Source organism: Salmo trutta, chromosome 21 (assembly GCF_901001165.1).
Source record: "Salmo trutta chromosome 21, fSalTru1.1, whole genome shotgun sequence".
NCBI classification, from domain to species: Eukaryota; Metazoa; Chordata; class Actinopteri; order Salmoniformes; family Salmonidae; genus Salmo; species Salmo trutta.
In genome coordinates, this window is record NC_042977.1 from 163,109 (window position 1) to 186,834 (window position 23,726).

Genomic DNA, 23,726 nt, shown 5'->3' on the forward strand with positions numbered 1-23,726 from the left:
CATCTTGGCAATCCCCCACCATTAAAAAATATTTTCAAAGCTATAGAAATGCATGTATTAATGTCTAAATCTGTTTTTGCCATATGTACTCTATTTCAGACACCTTAATGCATACTTTAAATTACATTATTGTAGCAAATAAAATACGTGAAAATATACTGAACAAAAATATAAACTCAACATGCAACAGAGTTTCAACAATTTTACTGAGCTATAGTTCATATATGGAAATCAATAAATTCATTAGGTCCTAATCTAGGGATTTCACATGACTGGGCCTGTGAGGGAATGGATCCAGGCCCACTCAATGGGGAGCTAGGCCCAGCAAATCAGAACTTGTTTTTCCCACAAAAGGGCTTTATTACAGACAGAAATATTCCTCAGTTTCATCAACTGTCCATGTGGCTGGTCTCAGATGATCCCGCAGGTGAAGAAGCCGGATGTGGAGGTCCTGGGCTGGCGTGGATTACACATTGTCTGCGGTTGTGAGGCCGGTTGAATGTACTGCCAAATTCTCTAAAATAACATTGGAGGCAGCTCATGGTAGAGCAATTAACATTCCTGCAGTTAGCATGCCAATTGCACACACCCTCAAAACTGTGTGGCATTCTGTTGTGTGACAAAACTGCATATTTTAGAGTGGAGCACCTGTGTAATGATCATGCTTTTTAAGCAGCTTCTTGATATGCCACACCTGTCAGGTGGATGGATTATCTTGGCAATGGAGAAATGCTCACTAATAGACGTAAACAACTTTGTGCACAAAATTTGAGAGAATCTTTTTGTGCGTATGGAATATTTCTGGGATCTTTTATTTCAGCTCATGAAAAATGGGACCAACACTTTACATGTTGCGTTTATATTTTTGTTCAGTATAGTTCATATAGTTTTGAAACAGAAACGTATTTTGAGGGTAGTATTCAATATTATGTGTAGTTTAGAAAATGCCACCAGAGGGAATCAGAGTTTAACAGGTTAATACATCGCCCACTTTAATAAAATACTTCTAGAGAGCTGAAGCAAGAACACACACTTTCTTTGGGAAATGTACCGTTACTAGTTTAGTGATATTTATCTTACCTTAGGCCAGTAATACAGCATCTATCATGAGCCCATGTTTACTTTGCAGGCTGACTAGCATCTACAGAGTTGCAATGTTCCATAAATTGAATGACTAAATCATGAGAACACTATTTTTGCTATAACTTTGCAATTTGTCTGTATATCTTTTTTCGTTTGCTGTCTACAATTCAATTTTTATCTCCTAGTATGCTAGTAGATACCCGTAGAGTCCCAGTCATTGAGCTAACGCTCGTTAGTATTGGCTCACAAAATTACCTCAAACTTCTTTCACACTGGACACAGAGACATACAATTGGTATCCACAAGTTCATCTGACTTCATGGAAGTAGATAAAAGGGCCTCATTGCCAACGTATGGAATTGTTTTAAGAAGGATAATTTATCTTTTGATTTTTAGGACCCCTTGGGGTCACTAAACTACTTCCATTAATTTTTTTAACTGGTACCGGGCTACCTTCAGACGAGACATGTGAGGCTTATGGGCTTCCACCATGTACGTGTTCTTGAGAGTCTCACCTTTCCATAGACTGGTCATATTTTAGTTTGTAGGCTAAACTGTTTGGACGCTACAGACGTTTTCGTGAGAACACCAATTTTCGGGATGTCTCATGGTCCAGCAGCATACCACCCTGCATCCCACTGCTGGATTTCTTCTGAAGTTAAGCAGGGTTGGTCTCTGGATGGGAGACCAGATGCTGCTGGAAGTGGTGTTGGAGGGCCAGTACGAGGCACTCTTTCCTCTGGTCTAAAAAAACATCCCAATGCCCCAGGGCAGTGATTGGGAACGTTAAACGGGTGTCATGACACTCTGTTGTCACTAAAGATCATATGGCACTTATTGTAAAAGTGTTAAAGTCGGTGTCCTGGCTAAATTCCCAATCTGGCCCTCATACCATCACGGTCACCTAATCATCCCCAGCTTGCAATTGGCTCATTCTCGCCCCTGTAACTATTCCCCAAGTTGTTGCTATAAATGAGAACACATTCTCAGTCAACTTACCTGGTAAAATAAGGGTTACATAAATAAAGTCTGATAAAACACTGCTGTAGATCGGCCACCTTCCACCGCAAATGCAGGTCGCCACTGGCGAATGCGGTGAATTGAGACCCAGCCCAAAAATGAATCTCTGTTTAAACAGACAGATTTTGATGGGGTTTTTGTATTATGCTAATTCAATTTACACAGGGGTGGGGACATCAATTCTAGTTTGTTTTTTTTCAACAGTAAATAAACTTTGTATGGCTGTATTTGTTTTCCATTAAGTGTGTAGTACGTTGTGTAGAACATTTAAATATGTTAATAACCTGTTGGGGATAAGGGGCAGTATTTGCACGGCCGGATAAAAACGTACCCGATTTAATCTGGTTACTACTCCTGCCCAGTAACTAGAATATGCATATAATTGTTTGATTTGGATAGAAAACACCCTAAAGTTTCTAAAACTGTTTGAATGGTGTCTGTGAGTATAACAGAACTCATATGGCAGTCAAAACCCTGAGACAAATCCTAACAGGAAGTGGAAATCTGATGTGTGGAATCACTTTCAAGCTTTGCCATTGAAACACACAGGGACTTATTAATCAGTTAGCACTTCCTAAGGCTTCCACTAGATGTCAACAGTCTTTACAAAGTGGTTTGAGTCTTCTATGGTAGAAACTGACCCAAAGAGAGGCTTGGGAAGTTGGTCACAGGGGGAGGGCCATTACTACTATGACGCACGCGGGCGCCCATGGGAAGGAACCCTTTTGTTCCGAAACGTTTAGTAAGACAATGCAATCGTCCGTCTTGAATATTATTGAAGCTCTGGTTGAAAAAGGCCCTAAAGATTTATGTTATACAACGTTTGACATGTTTGAACGAACGTAAATATATTTTTTTTGCACATTCGTGACGACAAGTCCCGCGCGCTTCAGTACATTATGAGTAGCCTTCGGAAATTGCTATTGGGACATAAATGTAACTTTTTCGAACAAAACTACATTTGTTGTGGACCTGGGATTCCTAAAAGTGCCTTCAATGAAGATAATCAAAGGTAAGGGAATATTTACAAAAGTATATTTGATTTTAGATGGTTCCAAGATGGCGCTAACATGTATCGCCTAGCCTATTTTTCTGAGCATACCACATCATTTATTGCAAAGTGTGATTTCCCAGTAAAGTTATTTTAAAATCTGGCAATGCGGTTGCATTCACGAGATGTTAATCTATAATTCTTTGAATGACAATATTACATTTTAACAATGTTTTCGAATAGTAATTTAGTAAATTGTAGCGCTGATTCACCGGAAGCATTTGAGGGAAAATATTTTCTGAATGTCACGCGTCGATGTAAAATGCTGTTTTTATATATAAATATGAACTTTATCGAACAAAAAATGCATGTATTGTGTTACACGATGTCCTAGGAGTGTCATCTGATGAAGATTGTCAAAGGTTAGTGCTGCATTTAGCTGTGTTTTGGGTATTTGTGACGCATGCTAGTTGCTTTGAAAATGGCAGTGTGATTTTCTTTGGCAGGGTACTCTCCTAACATAATCTAATGTTTTGCTTTTGCTGTAAAGCCTTTTTGAAATCGGACAACGTGGTTCGATTCAGGAGAGGTGTATCTATAAAATGGTGTAAAATAGTCATATGTTTGAGAAATTGAAGTTATAGCATATAGAGGTATTTGTATTTCGCGCGACGCGATTCCACTGGCTGTTGACTAGGGTGCAAGCGTCCCACGTTCCCAGACAGGTTAAACGTTCCAACAAAATGTGAAGACTGTGCAGGGGTTCTCAGCACCGTATGAGGACGGAAGCTTGGTGGACAGGGCTGTCAACCCACAAATGAGGCCGGTGCAATGGTGCCAAGGTTCTCCTTACCTGTAAGTTGGTGAGCTGCTGTTGTTGATGGGCCAGGGTCTGTTTGACCAGCACACTCTTAATGCTCTGCTCCATGGCATACTTCTTCGCCTGCAGGCAAATTAAGGGAAAGAGAAGAGGTTGACATTTTCAACATCACACTAGTGACATGATACCAGAAATGTGACCTTTGATACCAATACTAGCCTGCACACTTAGTATCAGAATACTTTATAGTCTATACCGCAATGAGAAAATGCCTCAGAGAAACTGTACTGTTACTGTATAAAACAAATGTAGCCAACTCTCCATCTGGAGAGCTACTGCGGTGCAAGGCTATTTTCCCAGCCATGCTCAACACACTCAGCTCATCAGGGTCCTGTTGAGTATCTTATCAGTAGAATCTGGCGTGTTAGTGCAGGGCAAATATTGTCAAAATTACATTTAGCAATCGAATCACATTCAAATAATTTTTTGCCACATTGGTCTAAGAAAAAAAAACTCCAGGTTTGTCTCTCATTGGGTGTTGTCATAACTCTCCTGTGACGATCTGAAGGATCAGGTTACAGTGGGTCCGCTCTATAGCATGCTCTCTCTCATAGAGGGGGAGAGCGGGAAGTCGGCTGTTTTATGTATGGCGGTCGTAAAACACGCTGCCTCTATGCTCTGTGGTGTTTGAGACTGGAATGTAAACTATGGAACACAGAGACACACTTGGACAATTAAACGTTTTAATAATTAAACAATATTTCTATTTTTGAGAATGTGGGAATGGTCCGTGGGTATTTAAAGAACAATCCTGTCAAAGTTGATTTATTTGGTGACCTCCTGAAAGACAGGAAACCCACGTTACTGTATATCTGTGTACACTTTTCAAATATCAGATATACATCTAGATGTTGGATAAAATGAATGAGTAAATAAACTATTTGTGAAAATATGTCATGTGATGTTCGCCTTCTAAATGAGAATTGTTATTTTTATAAACGATTTTAACCAAGTCAGTGGCCACGTGGGCATAGACTTGCCAGACTTACCTTTTTCAAATTGACATTTTAAATGATATCCAAAATGATTGGTTTCTACAAATGAGACAATTTAAACTTTTCCACATTAACCTTGATACAGCTACACTTTCAGGTTAATTAAAGTTTAATTCCCCAATAGCCTATACAAGTTTGATTTATGATTAACATTGATTAAATCAGTAAAATTTGTTTTTGCTAAGCTTGGAAGTCCCACCTTCGCGGGAATCCCATGTGGCTTCGGCCTTAGGGATATATGAACCGGGTGGTGAATGTACCCTAACATTTAAACTACTGGTTACACTTATGATAACCCAGCCAATCTCAAATGATTGGATATCATTGTCTCATTCAATTTAATAAATTAAATTGTCAAACATACCGTTTCAGGTTCTTCCAATTAAATGAGAAATGTTAAACTTTCCCATATTAACCCAGACCAGGTATCCCAAACTGGGGTACACGCAATGCCGTCAACCAAATAAAAATGTGATTCACATTTAACAAAAAAAAATCTCTACACATTTTCAAAGTCCATTTATATCTTCCAATTGGGTTATACATTTGAGTGAGTTTGTCGCCTGAGTAGCCTCATTTCAGTGCCAAAAAGAAAAATAAACCATCTAGTGTTCAGCGAAATAACTAACATCCAATCACATAAACCGTTACCATCTCACGAGAATTCTACTAACGGGCCGTATGTAGCTGCTGCTCATGTTGGTATCTGTACTGATGGCGCAAAAGCCATGACAGGGAGAGATAGTGGAGTGGTAATGCGCGTGCAAGCAGTTGCTCCTGACGCCACTTGGGTACACTGCAGCATCCACCGAGAGGCTCTTGCTGCCAAGGGACAGCTTGAAAGACGTTTTGAACACTAACAAAGTTAACAATTTTCACTGTAAAGCAAGGCCCCTGATCTCTTGTGTATTTTCTGCATTATGCAATGATAAGGGCAGGGACCAAGCTTTTACAACATATAGAAGTGCGCTGGTTATCAAGGGGCAAAGTATTGACACTTTTTTTTTTTTAATTGAGAGACGACCTTAAAGTTTTCTTTACAGAACATCATTTTCAGAACGAGTTTCTCACACGACTGGCCTATCTGGGTGATGTTTTTTCTCGCCTGAATGATCTGAATCTAGGATTACAGGGACTCTCCACAACTATATTCAAAGTGTGGGACAAAATTGAGGCAATGATTAAGAAGTTGGAGTTATTTTCTGTCTGCATTAACAAGGACAACACACAGGTCTTTCCATCATTGTATGATTTTTTGTGTGCAAATGAACTCAAGCTTACAGGCAATGTCAAATGTGATATAGTGAAGCACCTGAGTGAGCTGGGTGCGCAATTACGCAGGTATTTCCCGAAACAGACGACACAAACGACTGGATTCGTTATCTCTTTCATGCCCTACCTAATGTCCACTTACCAATATTTGAACAAGAGAGCCTCATCGAAATTGCGACAAGAGGTTCTGTGAAAATTGTATTTAATCAAAAGCCACTGCCAGATTTCTGGATAGGGCTGCGCTCAGAGTATCCTGCCTTGGCAAATCGCGTTGTTAAGACACTGATGCCCTTTGCAACCACGTACCTATGTGAGAGTGGATTCTCGGCCCTCACTAGCGTGACAACTAAATACAGGCACAGACTGTGTGGAAAATTATTTAAGACAGACTCTCTCCAATACAATCCAACAGTGCAGAGTTATGTGCATCCTTTCAAGCACACCCTTCTCATTAACCTGTGGTGAGTTATTCACAATTTTTGATTAACAAATAAGGTTTTATATGTAAGATGGCTAAATAAAGAACAAAATTATTGATTATTATTTGTGAGCCGGTCCTATAAGAGCTCTTTATCACTTCCCACGAGCCGGGTTGTGACAAAAACTCCCACTCATTCTTATGTTTAATAAATGTATCATATAGTGTGTGAGGCAGGCTTACAATGATGGCAAAAACAATATTTGAGTGCGCTCTGACCCTGGTGCTAGATGGGGTACGCAGCTGGAGGTTGAATGTTTGAAGGGGTACGGGACTATAATAGTTTGGGAACCACTGGACTAGAGTAATGATGTGTATCATGAGCAATTGGTGCATATCAGTTGAGGTTATTCAGTAGCACTTGGAGACGAAACATCGTTGCCAGCTATTCACATTGGAGAGTTAATGTTATCACTAGTCAGCCAACTACCTATAGTAGGAAACAGCTGTATCAATAAGCCACGTATAATCACACGACTCGAGTCACGACCCCACAATAGTTCAAATTACAATAAACATAACATTTATTAACATCATTCAGTAGAACTGTAAAAATACATCATTTCAGCTTTGGAAACAAGTGCTTTCATAAATGCATGAAGCGGGCCTCGTTTCACAGGAGCATTGTAAAATAAGCTTTCGCTCAATGAACCAGCCGTAACTTATTTTGTTTATTTACATATCGAATTTCATTGTCCAACATCAGTTATTATAGTTTGTTCATGTTGTGGCCACCTAGAGTGTCCTCTTTCCACTGCTGTGGTGCTGAATCACAATGGGAATGGGGAGTGGGACCGGCCGGCCCGGTCATGGCTAGAAGGGATCCAGCCAGAGAGGAAAAGGAAGAGGCAGGCCCAATTCGGCAAACAATCTGTCTCCCTCCAGCAGGTGGAGTTTTTGCTTGGAGGTCTATGAATGTCGAATTTGGTCAACAATAAAAAAAAATTAAAAAGGCTGGCTAATTTGCTACTTGAGGTTTATTGGATCTAATAAAAGTTTCATAATGCTTAAGTTGTTACGAGTGTACTGATATAAGTAGGACACTTGACATCCCAGCAACTTTGAAAATAAAACTTTATATCGGAGTTGTCTCGAAATGGCTATTGATAGGAATGGATTTCTGAACTTTAAATGTTATTAATCATTAGTTGTAATAGAGAGCTGAGGGGTGCCGTAGCCGAGGGGGTTAATGGTTATCTGTAGGAGGAAGGTATATGGTGGGTGCAACTAAGCTTGAAATGTACTGAGTGTAGGGAAAGCGATCACGTGGCAGGCATTGATGAGGGGAAAGAGCCATGGATTCGTGATGAAGGGGGTTGAGGACAGGTCAGGTCACATTAAGGGAGAAGAAAAGTGTATTACCGTATCACTTAGTTTCCTGCCTAGCAATAAAGATACAATGTTTAGCGAGAAGGAGGAGACTCCACCCAAAGTGGGTTACATATACAACAACTATTCTAACCATGTCTTTGTCTAATGCAGTTGTATTGACCCTCTGGGAAAAATAAACCTGGTTTGAGCTTTCATAGTGTCCGTTGAGTTTTTACTCTGGGAATTAGAACCTAACACTACGCATATTCATTGCATGACGCTAGCGGAATAGCTTCTCTCTACATTGAATACAGGCAGTTGAAGTCAACCCTTATCAAATATTCAAAAAATAATTACAATAATGAGATGTATCCACCAATCCAAAGAAAGGAAAGGTGGGAGCTAGACAGCCCTCTGTGCCGCTTTGTGGACAATGACTCCCATTGTTAGGGCGCAGAGACAAGTATATTGTCAGTGTGTGCATAATCTTTCATCCATCTTTTGTCAAACTAACATCAAAAGTTGCATTTTGCATTTTTTGCTAACCCTAACCTAATTATCCTAACCTACTAGGAAAAGTCAAATTTGACAAAAGCTGGATCCCTTCTAACCATGACTGGCTAGACAGCTATGTAGACAGCCATGTTTTGTTATTTATTGGCCTAATTAAAATGTTCATGCCTAGGCTAAATTACATTAGAGGGACCAAGGTTGTATTCGAAAACAGCTGTGTTTTGTTATTTATTAACACATTTCATACAAATAGTCTAGAGGACAGGTCGTTCGCAAATTACATTATACAAATATTATATTTTGAAGTTGTTTTATTACCGTGCAGGCGACTTATTCTAGGCTAAAAGTTTATTTATTTTTAAAAATTATATTAATTTAATATTTATAGCAGGGATGAAGACGCAACAGGCAATGTTTTGCTTTTCAATAAAACCTGTCATGCTGGTATAAGAACATCGTTTTACTTTATTTTATTAGAACTTTACAGGCTAATTTCTATTCGATAAGATAAATGACAATAATCTAAAATGTGATTTTGAGCAGTGGGTGGACGCCCTAATGCGGTACACACCCAACGCATTTGGTTGTCTGGTAAATTAAAATCTTGCCGGTCACGTTGTCCGGCGCCAGATTTTGCTAACGGAAACCCTGATGTGGATATCTTTGGTTTGTCACTTTGATATTGATAGGCTGGGCTAAGACGTTAAGTCAATGAGTCAAATATATATCTATATTTTTTTACTGTGCTCTGAACAGAAATTATAAGTAATGTCATACAATGTGTGACACTGATCACCATCAACTGAGCTATTCACTTAACCAATTCACTTGAAAACGGCACAAAAGCATTAAGCAATACTTTTTGTAATGATAGCCCCAGGTCTCCTAAATACGATGTATAATTGATGGTTCATATAACATATTTGTAAAGGAAATAATGTCAAGTCGAGGTTAGACTTCATTTTTCCATTATTGTTATCATGAAATAATCTACCATCCAAAAGATGGTCATGTTAAACTACAGGCTATTTCCTGCTTTTATATAGGGCACTGTCATTAAAGCTCACTCTCTCTTTCTTCCCCATTTCAGTTCAATCCAAATAACCCCAAAATATGGGGAGTGACAGCCCCACTCCTTCAGCAGAAAAAAACAATACTGCAGCCTGTGACTATACCACTCTGCACTGTTGGCCTATCGCTTTTGTGATAATTTCAGGAATAAAACCGTTCTAGGGGGCCTTACCTTCTGCAGTGCCTCCTGCTGCTCAGGGGTGAGAGGCGGCAGGCCGAGCTTTGAGGCGGTGCTCTGTCCATTCTCCATCATCAGAGCCTCGCCTCCCTGCAGGCACACAAGTGTATGGTTATGATGACAGGGAGGAAACACCCAAATCAAATCCCTGCAAATCTCTACTCAGAAAAGACAAGACCAAGATGGTTGAACTAACATGTACAAACAAGCTAACTATGTATAGCCAACCCCTACCCCCAAACTCAAATATGATCCGAGACTCCAAGTAGAAGGCTCAATAATGAATGCAGTTAACTTACAAGTTCTAATTATATCCACTATCTCCTACTGTGCTGGTTTTGTAACAATAGAATGCAAATTAAGCCTTTTGCACCATTTAGCCTACATGACCTAGGTTTGAGAGACAAGTAGCCGTTTCTCAAATATGCAGGTACGATTGAGAAGATGCGCCTATTTTGAGCTTGCTCTGAAATAAACCGTGCTCATCATTACACTGTTGTGGTAAAATGACACACGGGAGCAGTAACATATTTGATATACAAAAATATAGACAATTTAAATAAACCTGCACTGTGGTTGTCTAACGGTATAAATTCAGACTAAAATATTACACATTTTTGGTTCAGACATTTAGTGTAGTCTAAGAATAACAGGATTAAAGAAAACATGATGTTAACAATATATAACAATGTCTTCCAAAAGAAGCGTGGCCACTTCTTTCAATATCCTATGTGGGGGACTGAGTGCCATCATAATTCTACAGTGAGAGCCATGAATTTGGGTCCCCCTATTGACGACTACACAGAAGAAAAACTACCTTGGCATTTATGAACTCCAGTGATGAACCAAAATGAGCAGTGAGACAATGCACACTCGACGTCCCAACTGACACTCAATATTCCAAAATTCAAAAGCCATTTGGGAGCATCGTCTCTCGCAACCTGCCTTGTGCATGACTCACTCGCTACGAAACACGGGCACTGGAGGAGACAGACGCATAATCTGACAGACAGTGAGCAAGTTGTAAAAACAAAAAGACATCTCTAATTCAGCGCAAAATATGTGCAAGTACAGCGCATTTGGAAAGTATTCAGACCCCTTGACTTTATCCACATTTTGTTAAATTACAGCCTTATTCTAAAATTGATTAAATATTATTCCTTTTTTAATCAAATATAAAACACAATACCCCATAATGAATTGTCTACGGACAATTCCTTCAACCTCATGGCTTGGTTTTTGCTCTGACATGCACTGTCAACTGAAGGACCTTATATAGACAGGTGTGTGCCTTTCCAAATCATGTTCAAATAATTGAATTTACCACAGGTGGACTCCAATCAAGTTGTTGAAACATCAAGGATGATCAAGAAATGTATTACAAATAAAAAACAGAAATATCTTATTTACATAAGTATTCAGACCCTTTGCTTTGAGACCCGAAATTGAGCTCAGGTGCATCCTGTTTCCATTCATTATCCTTGAGATGTTTCTTCAACTTGATTGGAGTCCACCTGTGGTAAATTCAATTGATTGGACATGATTTGGAAAGGCACACACCTGTCTATATAAGGTCCCACAGTTGACAGTGCATGTCAGAGCAAAAACCAAGCCAAGTGGTCGAAGGAATTGTCCGTAGAGCTCATAGACAGGATTGTGTTGAGGCACAGATCTGAGGAAGGGTACCAAAACATTCCTGCAGCATTGAAAGTCCCCAAGAACACAGTGGCCTCCATCATTCTTATATGGAAGAAGTTTGGAACCACCAAGACTCTTCCTTGAGCTGGCTACCCGGCCAAACTGAGCAAATGGGGGAGAAGGGTCTTGGTCAGGGAGGTGACCAAGAACCCGATAGTCACTCTGACAGAGCTCCAGAAGTCGTCTATGGGGATGGGAGACCCTTCCAGAAGGAAAACCATCTCTGCCGCACTCCACCAATCAGAGTGGCCAGATGGAAGCCACTCCTTAGTAAAAGGCACGTGAAAGCCCGCTTGAAGTTTGCCAAAAGGCACCTCAAGACTCTGACCATGAGAAACATGGTTCTCTGGTCTGATGAAACCAAGAATATACTCTTGACGCCAAGCGTCACATTTGTAGGGAAAATGGCACCATCCATACGGTGAAGCATGGTGGTGGCATCATCATGCTGTGGGGCTGTTTTTCAGTGGCAGGAACTGGGAGACGAGTCAGGATCGAGGGAAAGATGAACGGAGCAAAGTACAGAGAGATCCTTGATGAAAACCTGCTCCAGAGCGCTCAGGACCTCAGACTGGGGCGAAGGTTCACCTTCCAACAGGACAACGACCCTAAGCACACAGGCAACACAACGCAGGAGTGGCTTCGGGACAAGTCTCTGAATGTCCTTGAGTGGCCCAGCCAGAGCCCGGACTTGAACCCGATCGAACATCTCTGGAGACCTGAAAATAGCTGTGCAGTAATGCTCCCCATCCAACCTGACAGTGCTTGAGAGGATCTGCAGAGAAGAATTGGAGAAACCCTAGTGTGTAGATTGATGAAGGGAAAAAAGTGATTTTATACATTTTAGAATAAGGCTGTAGCATAACAAAATGTGGAAAAAGTCAAGGGGTCTGAACTTCCCGAATAAACTTTCGGTCGCCAGTGATTTCATCAGCTGATTTAATTTGCTGTAGCCTGCTTGCCGCTAGCTAGCTTCACTGACAAACACAGGGATGTAATGTTAGCTAGCTAGCTAAGGTTTGGGCACTGCACTGACAAAAAGCGCGTAGCTTATCACTTATTTACGACAGCAAGGCTCCACAGTCTGCCAACATTTTACTCATATGCGCCTAAATATTTAGCTGTGCGATCTGGAAGTTTTATTAAGAAGAACCATTGCGCCTAGAATTGTTGGGAATTATATCTTTAATACCTCAAAAATGTTTCATTGTGCTACTATATTTCTTTGTGTGCGCCTACAAGTTAGGCGCACACGTGCTCCTTGAGAAAAAGGTAATAGAGCCCTGGATAGTTTGACAGCTTGTTGAAGTTGTAGTAGACATGTTCCCAGCAGTCAGTCCATACTTCAGCATGTTTCCAAAGCACCAATCGCTACTTTGTAATATTGGGTCAGCTAAAACAATGGTTCCCAACCAGGCGTATTATGACCCCTTGGGGGTACCTGGCCTATCAACAGGGTGTACTTGAGAAGACTCATGAGACCATAGGTCTACTGGTAAAATGCACATGGAGTACATCCTGGGGACTCAGGGCAGAGCAATTCATTTGGTGGTGCATTAAACGAAAAAGGTTGGGAACCACTGAGTTAAAAGGGCAGAGCAGGTTGTTCGCTTCTGTAGCTTGCCTTTCTCTGCCATTTTTCCAACTTAATGATGTACGGAGCGCTCTATAGCCGTGGCAAATAATTTATCATTTCTACCCTGCTAGAGTTACCCCAGTCAACTGCAAGTGCTGTTATTGTGAAGTGGAAACATCTAGGAGCAACAGAGGCTCAGCCGCGAAGTGGTAGGCCACACAAGCACACAGAACGGGAGCACCGAGTGCTAAAGTGTGTAAAAATCGTCTGTCCTCGGTTGCAACGCTCACTACAAAGTTCCAAACTGCCTATGGAAGCAACGCCAGCACAAGAACTGTTTGTCGGGAGCTTCATGAAATGGGTTTCGACGGCCGAGCAGCCACACACAAGTCTAAGATCACCATGAACAATGCCAAGCGGCGGCTGGACTCTGAAGCAGTGGAAACACGTTCTCTGTAGTGATGAATCACGCTTCACCATATGACAGTCCAACGGAAAAATATGGGTTTGGCAGATTTACATTTACATTTGTCATTTAGCAGACGCTCTTATCCAGAGCGACTTACAGTAGTGAATGCATACTGTAAGCATTTTTTGTATTTTTATAAAAAGCTTTCAAATGAAACAAGCAATTTTACACATGGTAAAAAGTAGTTATCTTGACAATACTGCGTTCCAAAAGAGTAGCAGATTTTAACATTAAACATGTTTGGCTTTACCTTAGGCATCCCTCTCAAGCCCTGTACACTGAGAAGGGACAATAGCAGATAAGGTCAGCTCTAGCAGAGATACAGTGAGCTCAAAGTATTGGGACAGTGTGTTTTGTTTTGGCTATGTACTCCAGCAGATGCCAGGATAACGCTACCTTCCCCAATCCATCGTGCCAACTGTAAAGTTTGGTGGAGAAGATATAATGGTCTGGGGCTGTTTTTCATGGTTCAGGCTAGGCCCCTTAGTTCCAGTGAAGAAAATCTTACACTACAGCATAAAGTGACATTCTAGACGATTCTGTGCTTCCAACATTGTGGCAACCGTTTGGGGAAGGCACTTTCTTGTTTCAGCATGACAATGCCCCAGTGCACAAAGCAAGGTCCATACAGAAATGATATGTCCATATCGGTGTAGAAGAACTTGACTGGCCTGCACAGAGCTCTGACCTCAACTCCATCGAACACCTTTGGGATGAATTGGAACACTGACTCTGAGCCAGGCCTAATCGCCCAACATCACTGCCTGACCTCACTAATACTCTTGTAGCTGAATGGAAGAAAATCCCTGCAGCAATGTGCCAACATCTAGCCGAAAACCTTCCCAGAAGAGTGGAGGCTGTTACAGCAGCAAAGGGGGACCAACTCCATACAGGCTTCAGACAGACAGTGGCAAGTCAAATTCAGGGACTTAAGTACTTTTTCAATATTAATTTAATAACCATCCATTTGTAATAGTTCCTATTATGTAATTGTTTCTAGTCGCCAACAGACAGCAGTATATCGCCATAACTTCAAGAAAAAATAAAAAAACTGACTTACTATTCATCACTACCTTACAAGTTCTCCTCAATAATACGTGTTTCACTCTTTATTTACTGCATACGTGAGCGGTAAGTCAGGACTGATGATGTTGACTGATTTCCTTATGCGAACTGCAACTCAGTAAAATCTTTGAAATTGTTGCAGGTTGCGTTCATATTTTTGTTCCATGTACATAATATCAAATTGTCTTTATATTTAAATTGACTTCATACTGTATTTCACAAAATTTCTCATGCCTCTGGCTGTCCCAACACAATGACATGAAAAACAATTCTGACAGTTTAAACGGCCCTTAGGTGACTAAAATGTGGTATTCTAACCCAGTTGAAGAGAAAAAAAACAATGTGTTTGATAATGAATCATTCACGATTCCACTCGTTCGCAGAGGTTGGCGCAATTAGAACTCAGATCAAGAAGACTTCTGAGCATTGATCAAACGCTTGGAATGCTATAATAAGTGGGTAAACAATAATTAACTAAATAAAACGGTGCATAAACAGAGTTTAAGTGTGTTTACCCTCCAATACCTCCCTGGTTGGGTCTGGCAAAACCCATTCATAAACATCAATATCCTGCTAGGACACACACACACACACACACACACACACACACACGTGTGTATGTATATATATGTATCGTGAATGATCGTGAATATATATATATATATATACACACACACACACACATTTTTTCTTTAAATAATTTTTTTGAGGCCTAAAGGGGCACTAAAATTCCAAATCGAATAGCTAAAGTATCCATAGTATGACCAGCATAAAACAATTCCATGTTTGCTTAGCAAAACACCTCCCTCCCCCAACATCTTAACCTTAGCGTTCAGAGAGTTGCAGTTTTTAACACCCGTAAGTTCCATTTCCTGCAATCAACAACTAAAAAAATACCCTTTAAGGTTGTGTTGCCTGGCTTTAAATAATAACAAATGAATAAAAAATGTAAAAATTATACAGAACCAGTCAAAACTTTGTACACACCTTCTCATTCAAGGGTTTTTCTTTATTTTTTACATTGTAGAATAACATATGGAATCATGTAGTAACCAAAAAATTGTTAAACAAATCAAAAAATATTTTAGATTTTTCAAAGTAGCCACCCTTTGCCTTGATGACAGCTTTGCACACTTGGCATTCTCTCAACCAGCTTCACCTGCAATATTTTTCCAACAGTCTTGAAGGAGTTCCCATATATGCTGAGGTCATTTTCCTATTGTAAAACAAATGATAGTCCCACTAAGCGCAAACCAGATGGGACGGCGTATCGCTGCAGAATGCTGTGGTAGCCATGCTGGTTAAGTGTGCCTTGAATTCTAAATAAATTTTTATTTATTTATTTTTATTTCACCTTTATTTAACCAGGTAGGCAAGTTGAGAACAAGTTCTCATTTACAATTGCGACCTGGCCAAGATAAAGCAAAGCAGTTCGACAACATACAACAACACAGAGTTACACATGGAGTAAACAACATACAGTCAATAATACAGTAGAAAAAAATAAGACTATATACAATGTGAGCAAATGATGTGAGATAAGGGAGGTAAAGGCAAAAAAATGCCATGGTGGCAAAGTAAATAAAGTATAGCAAGAAAAACACTGGAATGGTAGATTTGTAGTTTGAAGAAAGTTCAAATATAAATAATATGGTGCAAAGGAGCAAAATAAATAAAATAAATAAATACGGTAGGGGAAGAGGTAGTAGTTTGGGCTAAATTATAGATGGGCTATGTACAGGTGCAGTGATCTGTGAGCTGCTCTGACAGCTGGTGCTTAAAGCTAGTGAGGGAGATAAGTGTTTCCAGTTTCAGAGATTTTTGTAGTTCGTTCCAGTCATTGGCAGCAGAGAACTGGAAGGAGAGACGACCAAAGGAGGAGTTGGCTTTAGGGGTGACCAGAGAGATATACCTGCTGGAGCGCGTGCTACAGGTGGGTGCTGCTATGGTGACCAGTGAGCGGAGATAAGGGGGGACTTTACCTAGCAGGGTCTTGTAGATGACCTGGAGCCAATGTGTTTGGCGACGATTATGAAGTGAAGGCCAGCCAACGAGAGCATACAGGTCGCAGTGGTGGGTTGTATATGGGGCTTTGGTGACAAAACGGATGGCACTGTGATAGACTGCATCCAGCTTGTTGAGTAGGGTATTGGAGGCTATTTTGTAAATGACATCGCCGAAGTCGAGGATTGGTAGGATGGTCAGTTTTACGAGGGTATGTTTGGCAGCATGAGTGAAGGATGCTTTGTTGCGAAATAGGAAGCCAATTCTAGATTTCACTTTGGATTGGAGATGATTGATGTGAGTCTGGAAGGAGAGTTTACAGTCTAACCAGACACCTAGGTATTTGTAGTTGTCCACAAATTCTAAGTTAGAACCGTCCAGAGAAGTTATGCTGGATGGGCGGGCAGGTGCAGGCAGCAATCGGTTGAAGAGCATGCATTTAGTTTTACTTGTGTTTAGGAGCAGTTGGAGACCACGGAAGGAGAGTTGAATGGCATTGAAGCTCGTCTGGAGGGTTGTTAACACAGTGTCAGCGTCACCAGCAAAGCACCCCCACACTATCACGGTGGGAACCACATATGCAGAGATCATCCAATCACCTACTCTGCGTCTCACAAAGAAAGCAGTTGGAACCAAAAATTGCAAGTTTGGACTCATCAGATCAAAGGACAGATTTTGACCGGTTTAATGTCCATTGCTCGTGTTTCCTGGTCCATGCAAGTCCCTTTTTATTATTGGTGTCCTTTAGTATTGGTTTCTTTGTAGCAATTCGACCATGAAGGCCTGATTCACGCAGTCTCCTCTGAATAGTTGATGTTGAGATGTGTCTGTTACTTGAACTCTGTGAAGCATTTATTTGGGCTGCAATTTCGGAGGCTGGTAATTCTAATGAACATATCCTCTGTAGCAGACGTAACTCTGGGCCTTCCTTTCTTGTGGCGGTCCTCATGAGAGCCAGTTTCATCATCGCCCTTGTTGGTTTTTGCAACTGCAGTTGTATAAACTTTCAAAGTTCTTGAAATGTTCCGCATTGACTGACCTTCATGCCTTAAAGTCATGATGGACTATAATTTCTCTTTGCTTATTTGAGCTGTTATTGCCATAATATGGACTTGGGCCTTTTACCAAATAGGGCTGTCTTCAGTATACCACCCCTACCATGTGACAACACAACTGATTGGTTCAAAGGCATTAACAAATAAATTCCACAAATTAACTTTCAACAAGGCACACCTGTTAATTGAAATGCATTCCAGGTGACTACCTCATGAAGCTGGTTGAGAGAATGCCAAGTGTGTGCCAAGCGTGTGCAAAGCTGTCATCGAGGCAAAGGGTGGCTACTTTGAAGAATCTCAAATATAAAATATATTTTTATTTGTTTAACACATTTTTTTGGTTACTACATGATTCCACATGTGTTATTTCATAGTGTTGATGTCTTCACTATTATTCTACAATGTAGATAACAGTACAAATAAAGAATGGGTAGGTGTGTCCAAACTTTTGACTGGTAATGTATATATATAGTGGCGCAGCCCGTCCACAAGGTGGAGCAGGGTTAAGGGTTAGTCGAATTGACAAGAAAGGTTACTGAAGTGTGACTTTGTCTTCCTGTTTCTTGGCCAGTTATATGGTTTTGTTCACATGCTAGGTTGTTTTTCAATGTTAGTTTGAGATTGATGCAATTGTCTGCTGCTAGGAAGACAACGCAATACGAGATTATTTTAATCACAGACAAGTGAGTGCCCAAGTTACCACCGTAATGACCCATCCCTTAAAGGGCCAGCTGAACATTTTTGTCACACCTATTGATTTGCTTGATTGCGCATGAATCACTCCCAAAAACCTTTATTCATGAACTCTGTCATTGTTCTCCTAGTTGTATTTGTGTGCTCATTTCTACTTAGGAGCACATCATGTCCTCCTTGTAAAAAATGGAAGCGCAGACAGAGCTCTGAACTATAAAAATTAAATACGCCGTATCACTCAGCATTTTGTGGCAGGCCAGGCACTTTGTTGATTCCTGATGTTCAGTTGTAGAACTTATTCCGTTTTTATTATTGGATCTAAATGATTTATTTTAACATACATTGGTTAAAAGACGCAGGTCACAAATTAAACAATATACCCCACTACTTCTTACTAGTAATACATTTATTGTTTTTGAAGAATTTGAAAGCATGCTCATGTTTTTTTGTGATTTTTGGTTTAATTATGGAGCAAATAATATTTGGCTGGTAAAAAGTGACTGGTAGATTTTTTTAATCTACCTGCCACAGTGGCTGGTGGACCAAAAAGTTATTTTCCCGGCCCTGGGTGTCACCATGGAAGGCAAAAACTCGATCCAAATGGTGACTTTATACAGCTAGTTTAAGGGCTGTGGTAGAAAACGAATTATTAATCAACAACATCATAGTTTCTCCACAATACTAACCTAATTGACTGTGAAAAGGAGTTGCCAGTACATAATTAAAATATTCCAAAACATGCATCCTGTTTGCAACAAGGCACAGGAGTAATAGTGCAAAAAACTTGGCAACGCAATTAACTTTTTGTCCTGAATACAAAGTGTTTTGTTTGGGGCAAATCCAATACAACACATTACGGAGTACCACTACCCATATTTTAATGCACATTGGTGGCTGCATTCTGTTATGGGTATGCTTGTAATCGTTAAATACTAGTGAGTTTTTGAAGGTAAAAAGAAACGGAATGGCAAAATCCTAGAGGAAAACCTGGGAGACAAATGTACCTTTCAGTAAGACAAAAACCGAAAACACAATGCCAAATCAACACTGGAGTTGCTTAACAAGAAGACAGTGAATGTTCCTGAGTGGCAGAGTTAAAGTTTTTACTTAAATCTACTTGAAAGTCAAGGGCAAGACCTGAAAATGGTTGTCTATCAATGATCAAGAACCAATTTGACAGAGCTTAAAGAATTTGAAATAGAATAATGGGCAAATGTTGCACAATCTAGGTGTGGAAAGCGCTTAAGAGACTTACCCAGAAAGACTCACAGCTATAATTGCTGCCAAAGGTGCTTCTAGACAGTATTGACTCAGGGATGTGAATACTCATGTAAATGATACATTTCTGTATTTAATACTAAAAACATGTTTTCACTTTGTCATTATGGGGTATTGCATGCAGATGGGTGAGAAAAAAAAAGTTAGCATTTTCAATTCAGGCTGTAACAAAATGTGGAATAAATCAAGGGGTATGAATACTTTCTGAATGCACTTTATCTTACTTTACTTTCCATGACGTGGACAGTATGTGTTACTACATTACGCATGCTGACATCTTGAACATATCGAATTGGGGGAATTACACATCCTTTTAACCTCAGATCGGTGATGTTAGTATAAAAGTTTATGGTCAACACAATGACAAGGTCAGCTGCTAAAAACAGAAAATGTCTTTGGTTTTGTAGTGTTGATTTTGTCACACACACTGGGGAACGCAGCAATCATTTTCTTTCTCAAAATGGCACAGATAATTCTGGGCGGTCTCTCTACAAAAGTCACTGACCGCACACCAATACATGGATTTGAGAGTGAAACTAACACTCAAGTAACAGCCAACCCTTGTCAGTGTTAATATCCTATGCCAGGTCATGATTCGTTGAAGTCCAAAAATGTAAAAAGTGGTTTGTTCCCATTTCCTTATTGGCAGCTTCCCGAAATCAACATCCAACATTCCAAAATATAGATCGCAGCCTTCTACAAATCCTCATCTAACCAACCATATATAGATTATTCCAAGTTTCCGTGCCGTCTTTGTATAATGTTCGTTTAAACAGCGCTTACAACTAAGGTAACCACATTTAAAATACCAAAATACGGGACAACGGGATGATTTTGCAGGACAGTGTAGCTTTCATGAATAAAACATTTTGGCAGCACCAACATGATAACCTTTCCGTATCGGTAACCCCCTTGAAACAAAATGCAACAATCCAAAATGTAGCTGGCGGTCTTCTACAAGTCCTAAACCAACAAATCGATATATATATATATTATTCCCAGATTGCCTGTGGTTTTTCAGTAATGTAACTTTGAACAGGACGTGCAACCACACTTCCCCCCATCTTGTTCTATTGATTTCAACATATCGATATGTGTGATTTAGGGCTGGGCGGTATACCGTATTTTATGATATACCGGTATTGATGCAGGGACCAGTTTGGGTTTTTACTTTACCTTCTATACCGGGATTTGAATGTTTGGTTTGTTAAATGTGATACGCCATGTGTAATGTAAATTTTTTATAGTTTACTTCCCTACTTGAGTCATCTCTCTCCGCGCCACTTTCCACACAGACCTAGCCACGCCCCGTCAATCAAGGAACACATTTGATGTTCCTCAACCACGACACACTTGCGTTCAGTCTGCATGGTCAATGCAGCACATGCAACAATGTTGATGACAACAACGCTGTTTTCACTTTGCTTCTTAATATAAATCCACTAGCGTCCTGTAATTACACTATTGGTTTGTTTCTTACATTAGCAAAACAGCTAGTTTGTCTTTTCTTAGCAAGTTGCCCTAAATCTTGTGAGACGATAATTGTTAGCCGCTAATGCTAAAAGCTAGCTAATAAATGTACAGAGTAATAGAAAATGTAGCTAGCTAATACAGCCTGATAATACTAATGATGGTGTAGACCTAAATCAGCATGTTGTTTGTGCAACAGTATCTTCTAAATCCAAGAGAAATATGCAAAGCAAGAATATGTTAGCTACATGAAGTAGCTAAGAGAAATCATGCAATGTAGCCAAATGCTTACAAGGTCCCTAGGAAACACTTATCAACACTTTAGTTCCTACCCTGTCACAATAACTCCTCCCTGGCATTTTAATTCCTTGTCATCTCAAACACTGTATTCTAACTATATAATTAGAATAGTCATTCTATTTCCATGATTCCAACAGCTTTGCTGTAATTCGCAAGTCCAATAGCAATTGCAACATTTGGTTAAAAATAAGTCGTACATTATTTGCCCATATCGTGCAGCCCTAAGTGGCAGTGTGGAAATGATCTCAATTGAGCAGTGATGTAAAGTAATTAAGTAAAAATACTTTAAAAAAAAAAATTGTATCTGTACTTGACTATTTGACAACTTTTACTTATACTGTAAAAAAAACAAAAAAAATACTGTACTTTTTACTCCATACATTTCCCCTGATACATGAAAGTACTCGTTACATTTTGAATGCTTAGCAGGACAAGAAAATTATCCAATTCACACACACTTGTCAAGAGAACATCCCGGATAGTCTACTGCCTCTGATTTGGAGGACTCACTACACACAAATGCCTTGTTTGTAAATTGTCTTGAGTGTTGGAGTGTGCCCCTGGCTATCCGTAAAAAAAAAAATACTAAATAAGAAAATGGTGCCATCTGGTTTGCTTAAAATAAGGATTTTGAAATTATTTCTACTTACATTTAAGTATCAAAAGTAAATTTAAGTATATTTAAAACCAAATACTTTTAGACTTTTACTAAAGTAGTATTTTACTGGGTGACTTTCACTTGGGTAATTTTCTATTAACATCTTTACTTTTACTCAAGTTTAACATGAAATGCATAAATGATAAAAGTGCTGAAATTTGTTTTGGTTGAATTGAACCGTATAAACCAATCAGAATGGAGAAAGACCCATTGAAATCACTTAGAATGTGTGTGTTGCCACCCTAGGATCACTCACTACACATAAAGCAAATGTAGAACTTTTATTATTCAAAAACTAAAAATACCATCAAATACCATCACACAGTCCAATTGTTTTTAATAACGTGATATAATATTTTGGCCATATATTGCCCAGCCCTAGTGTGATTGAAAATAAGTGTTGAATTTCTCTTTCCGTTTTGGCAACCCCAAAATTAAAATGCATCACTCCAAAATGTAGCTGACTGTCTTCTGCAGGTTGTCCTCTAACCAGTGATGTAAAAAATATCCAGTTTTCATGTTGTTTTTTTTTTTAAACTCATACAACCTGATTTCTCCCCTAATCGATATCAGTGATTTATTGCCACTTGTCAAATCCACAGGGTTTTTGGTATGTGTGACGTTAATAAGGTGCTCGTTTAAAAAAAATACAAGTAATATGATTACTATTGCTACACATGTGTAGATGGCACATTTTAAGTTTTCAATATATGGCAAACTGTTTCTGCATATTGGTTAATGATTGACACATTAAAACTGCAATTTGACATTGGGCTATTAATCATGTCTTGTCAACAGGAATATAAATTTCACTTCCAACATTAATTTCAAATGGTATTGTACTTAATTATGTAAAAACAGCTGAATGAGTCCAAAAACTTGGTTTGATTGATTTTTGATGATATAGCAGATATCACCAAAAAGAGTTTGCCCTACGAGTAGCTAGGATAAACATATTTTCACAATTTCACTCATATCATTGAAATCAATCCTAGCACCTTTTGCAGCTCATTCGGTAGTTTTTACCTAATAATGTAAAATCCTGTATAAAATGTAAGTACCATTTATATTTATATTCCTAAAACATACACTGATGATACTGTTGCTGCCTCCTGACTTTTTGATTTATGGCCGAGTGTCAAAACACCGGTTTTAGATGTCCAAATTCATAATCAATATGATGAAATAAGTTGTGATATTTTGAAGACCAATACATAAACGTTACTCCCTACGAATGTTTCACACTAAATTAGTACCTTCTAAACTGCACACACACCATTATTTACCAAGCGTTATTGATTAGCTTGTTCTACTGAAAGGCCTAAACTTAACACCCGCAACCAGCCAAATGTTGGTAGATTTTGGCAGTGGCGGGTAAGATGTCCCTTTCACCGGCCATGTTGGCAGATGTTCAGGGCACCATTTCACTCACATTTGTGAATGAAAATCGTCAAGTATGACCCCACATTTATAGTCAAATAAATGCTGCAGTTTTCAAAGTATTTCTGCCGTTCTGTTTCATAGCTGGTAAATTAATCGAACAAAGTCAGAACGATGAATCCTATATAGCCTATTGCACCTCACGCTGCAACACTGCCTGGCTGGGGGCTGTGTGCATGTAAAGAGCTGAGCGAAAGTTTCATTTTTAGAAGCGCAGCGCACAGGTAT

The 23,726-nt window shown here is 39.5% G+C and overlaps 1 protein-coding gene across 1 annotated transcript in view; it reads right to left on the bottom strand.

Moving 5' to 3' along the window:
- The window catches only part of puf60a (poly-U binding splicing factor a), a 100,142-nt gene that overhangs the window by 74,363 nt on the left and 2,053 nt on the right, over positions 1–23,726 (bottom strand). Inside the window, exons 2-3 of the mRNA XM_029703918.1 lie at positions 9,787–9,882; positions 3,948–4,037 (exon numbers count right to left, since the gene is read on the bottom strand). Of these exons, the coding sequence (XP_029559778.1) occupies positions 3,948–4,037; positions 9,787–9,882 (186 nt within the window). The remainder of the gene's footprint in view (positions 1–3,947; positions 4,038–9,786; positions 9,883–23,726) is intronic.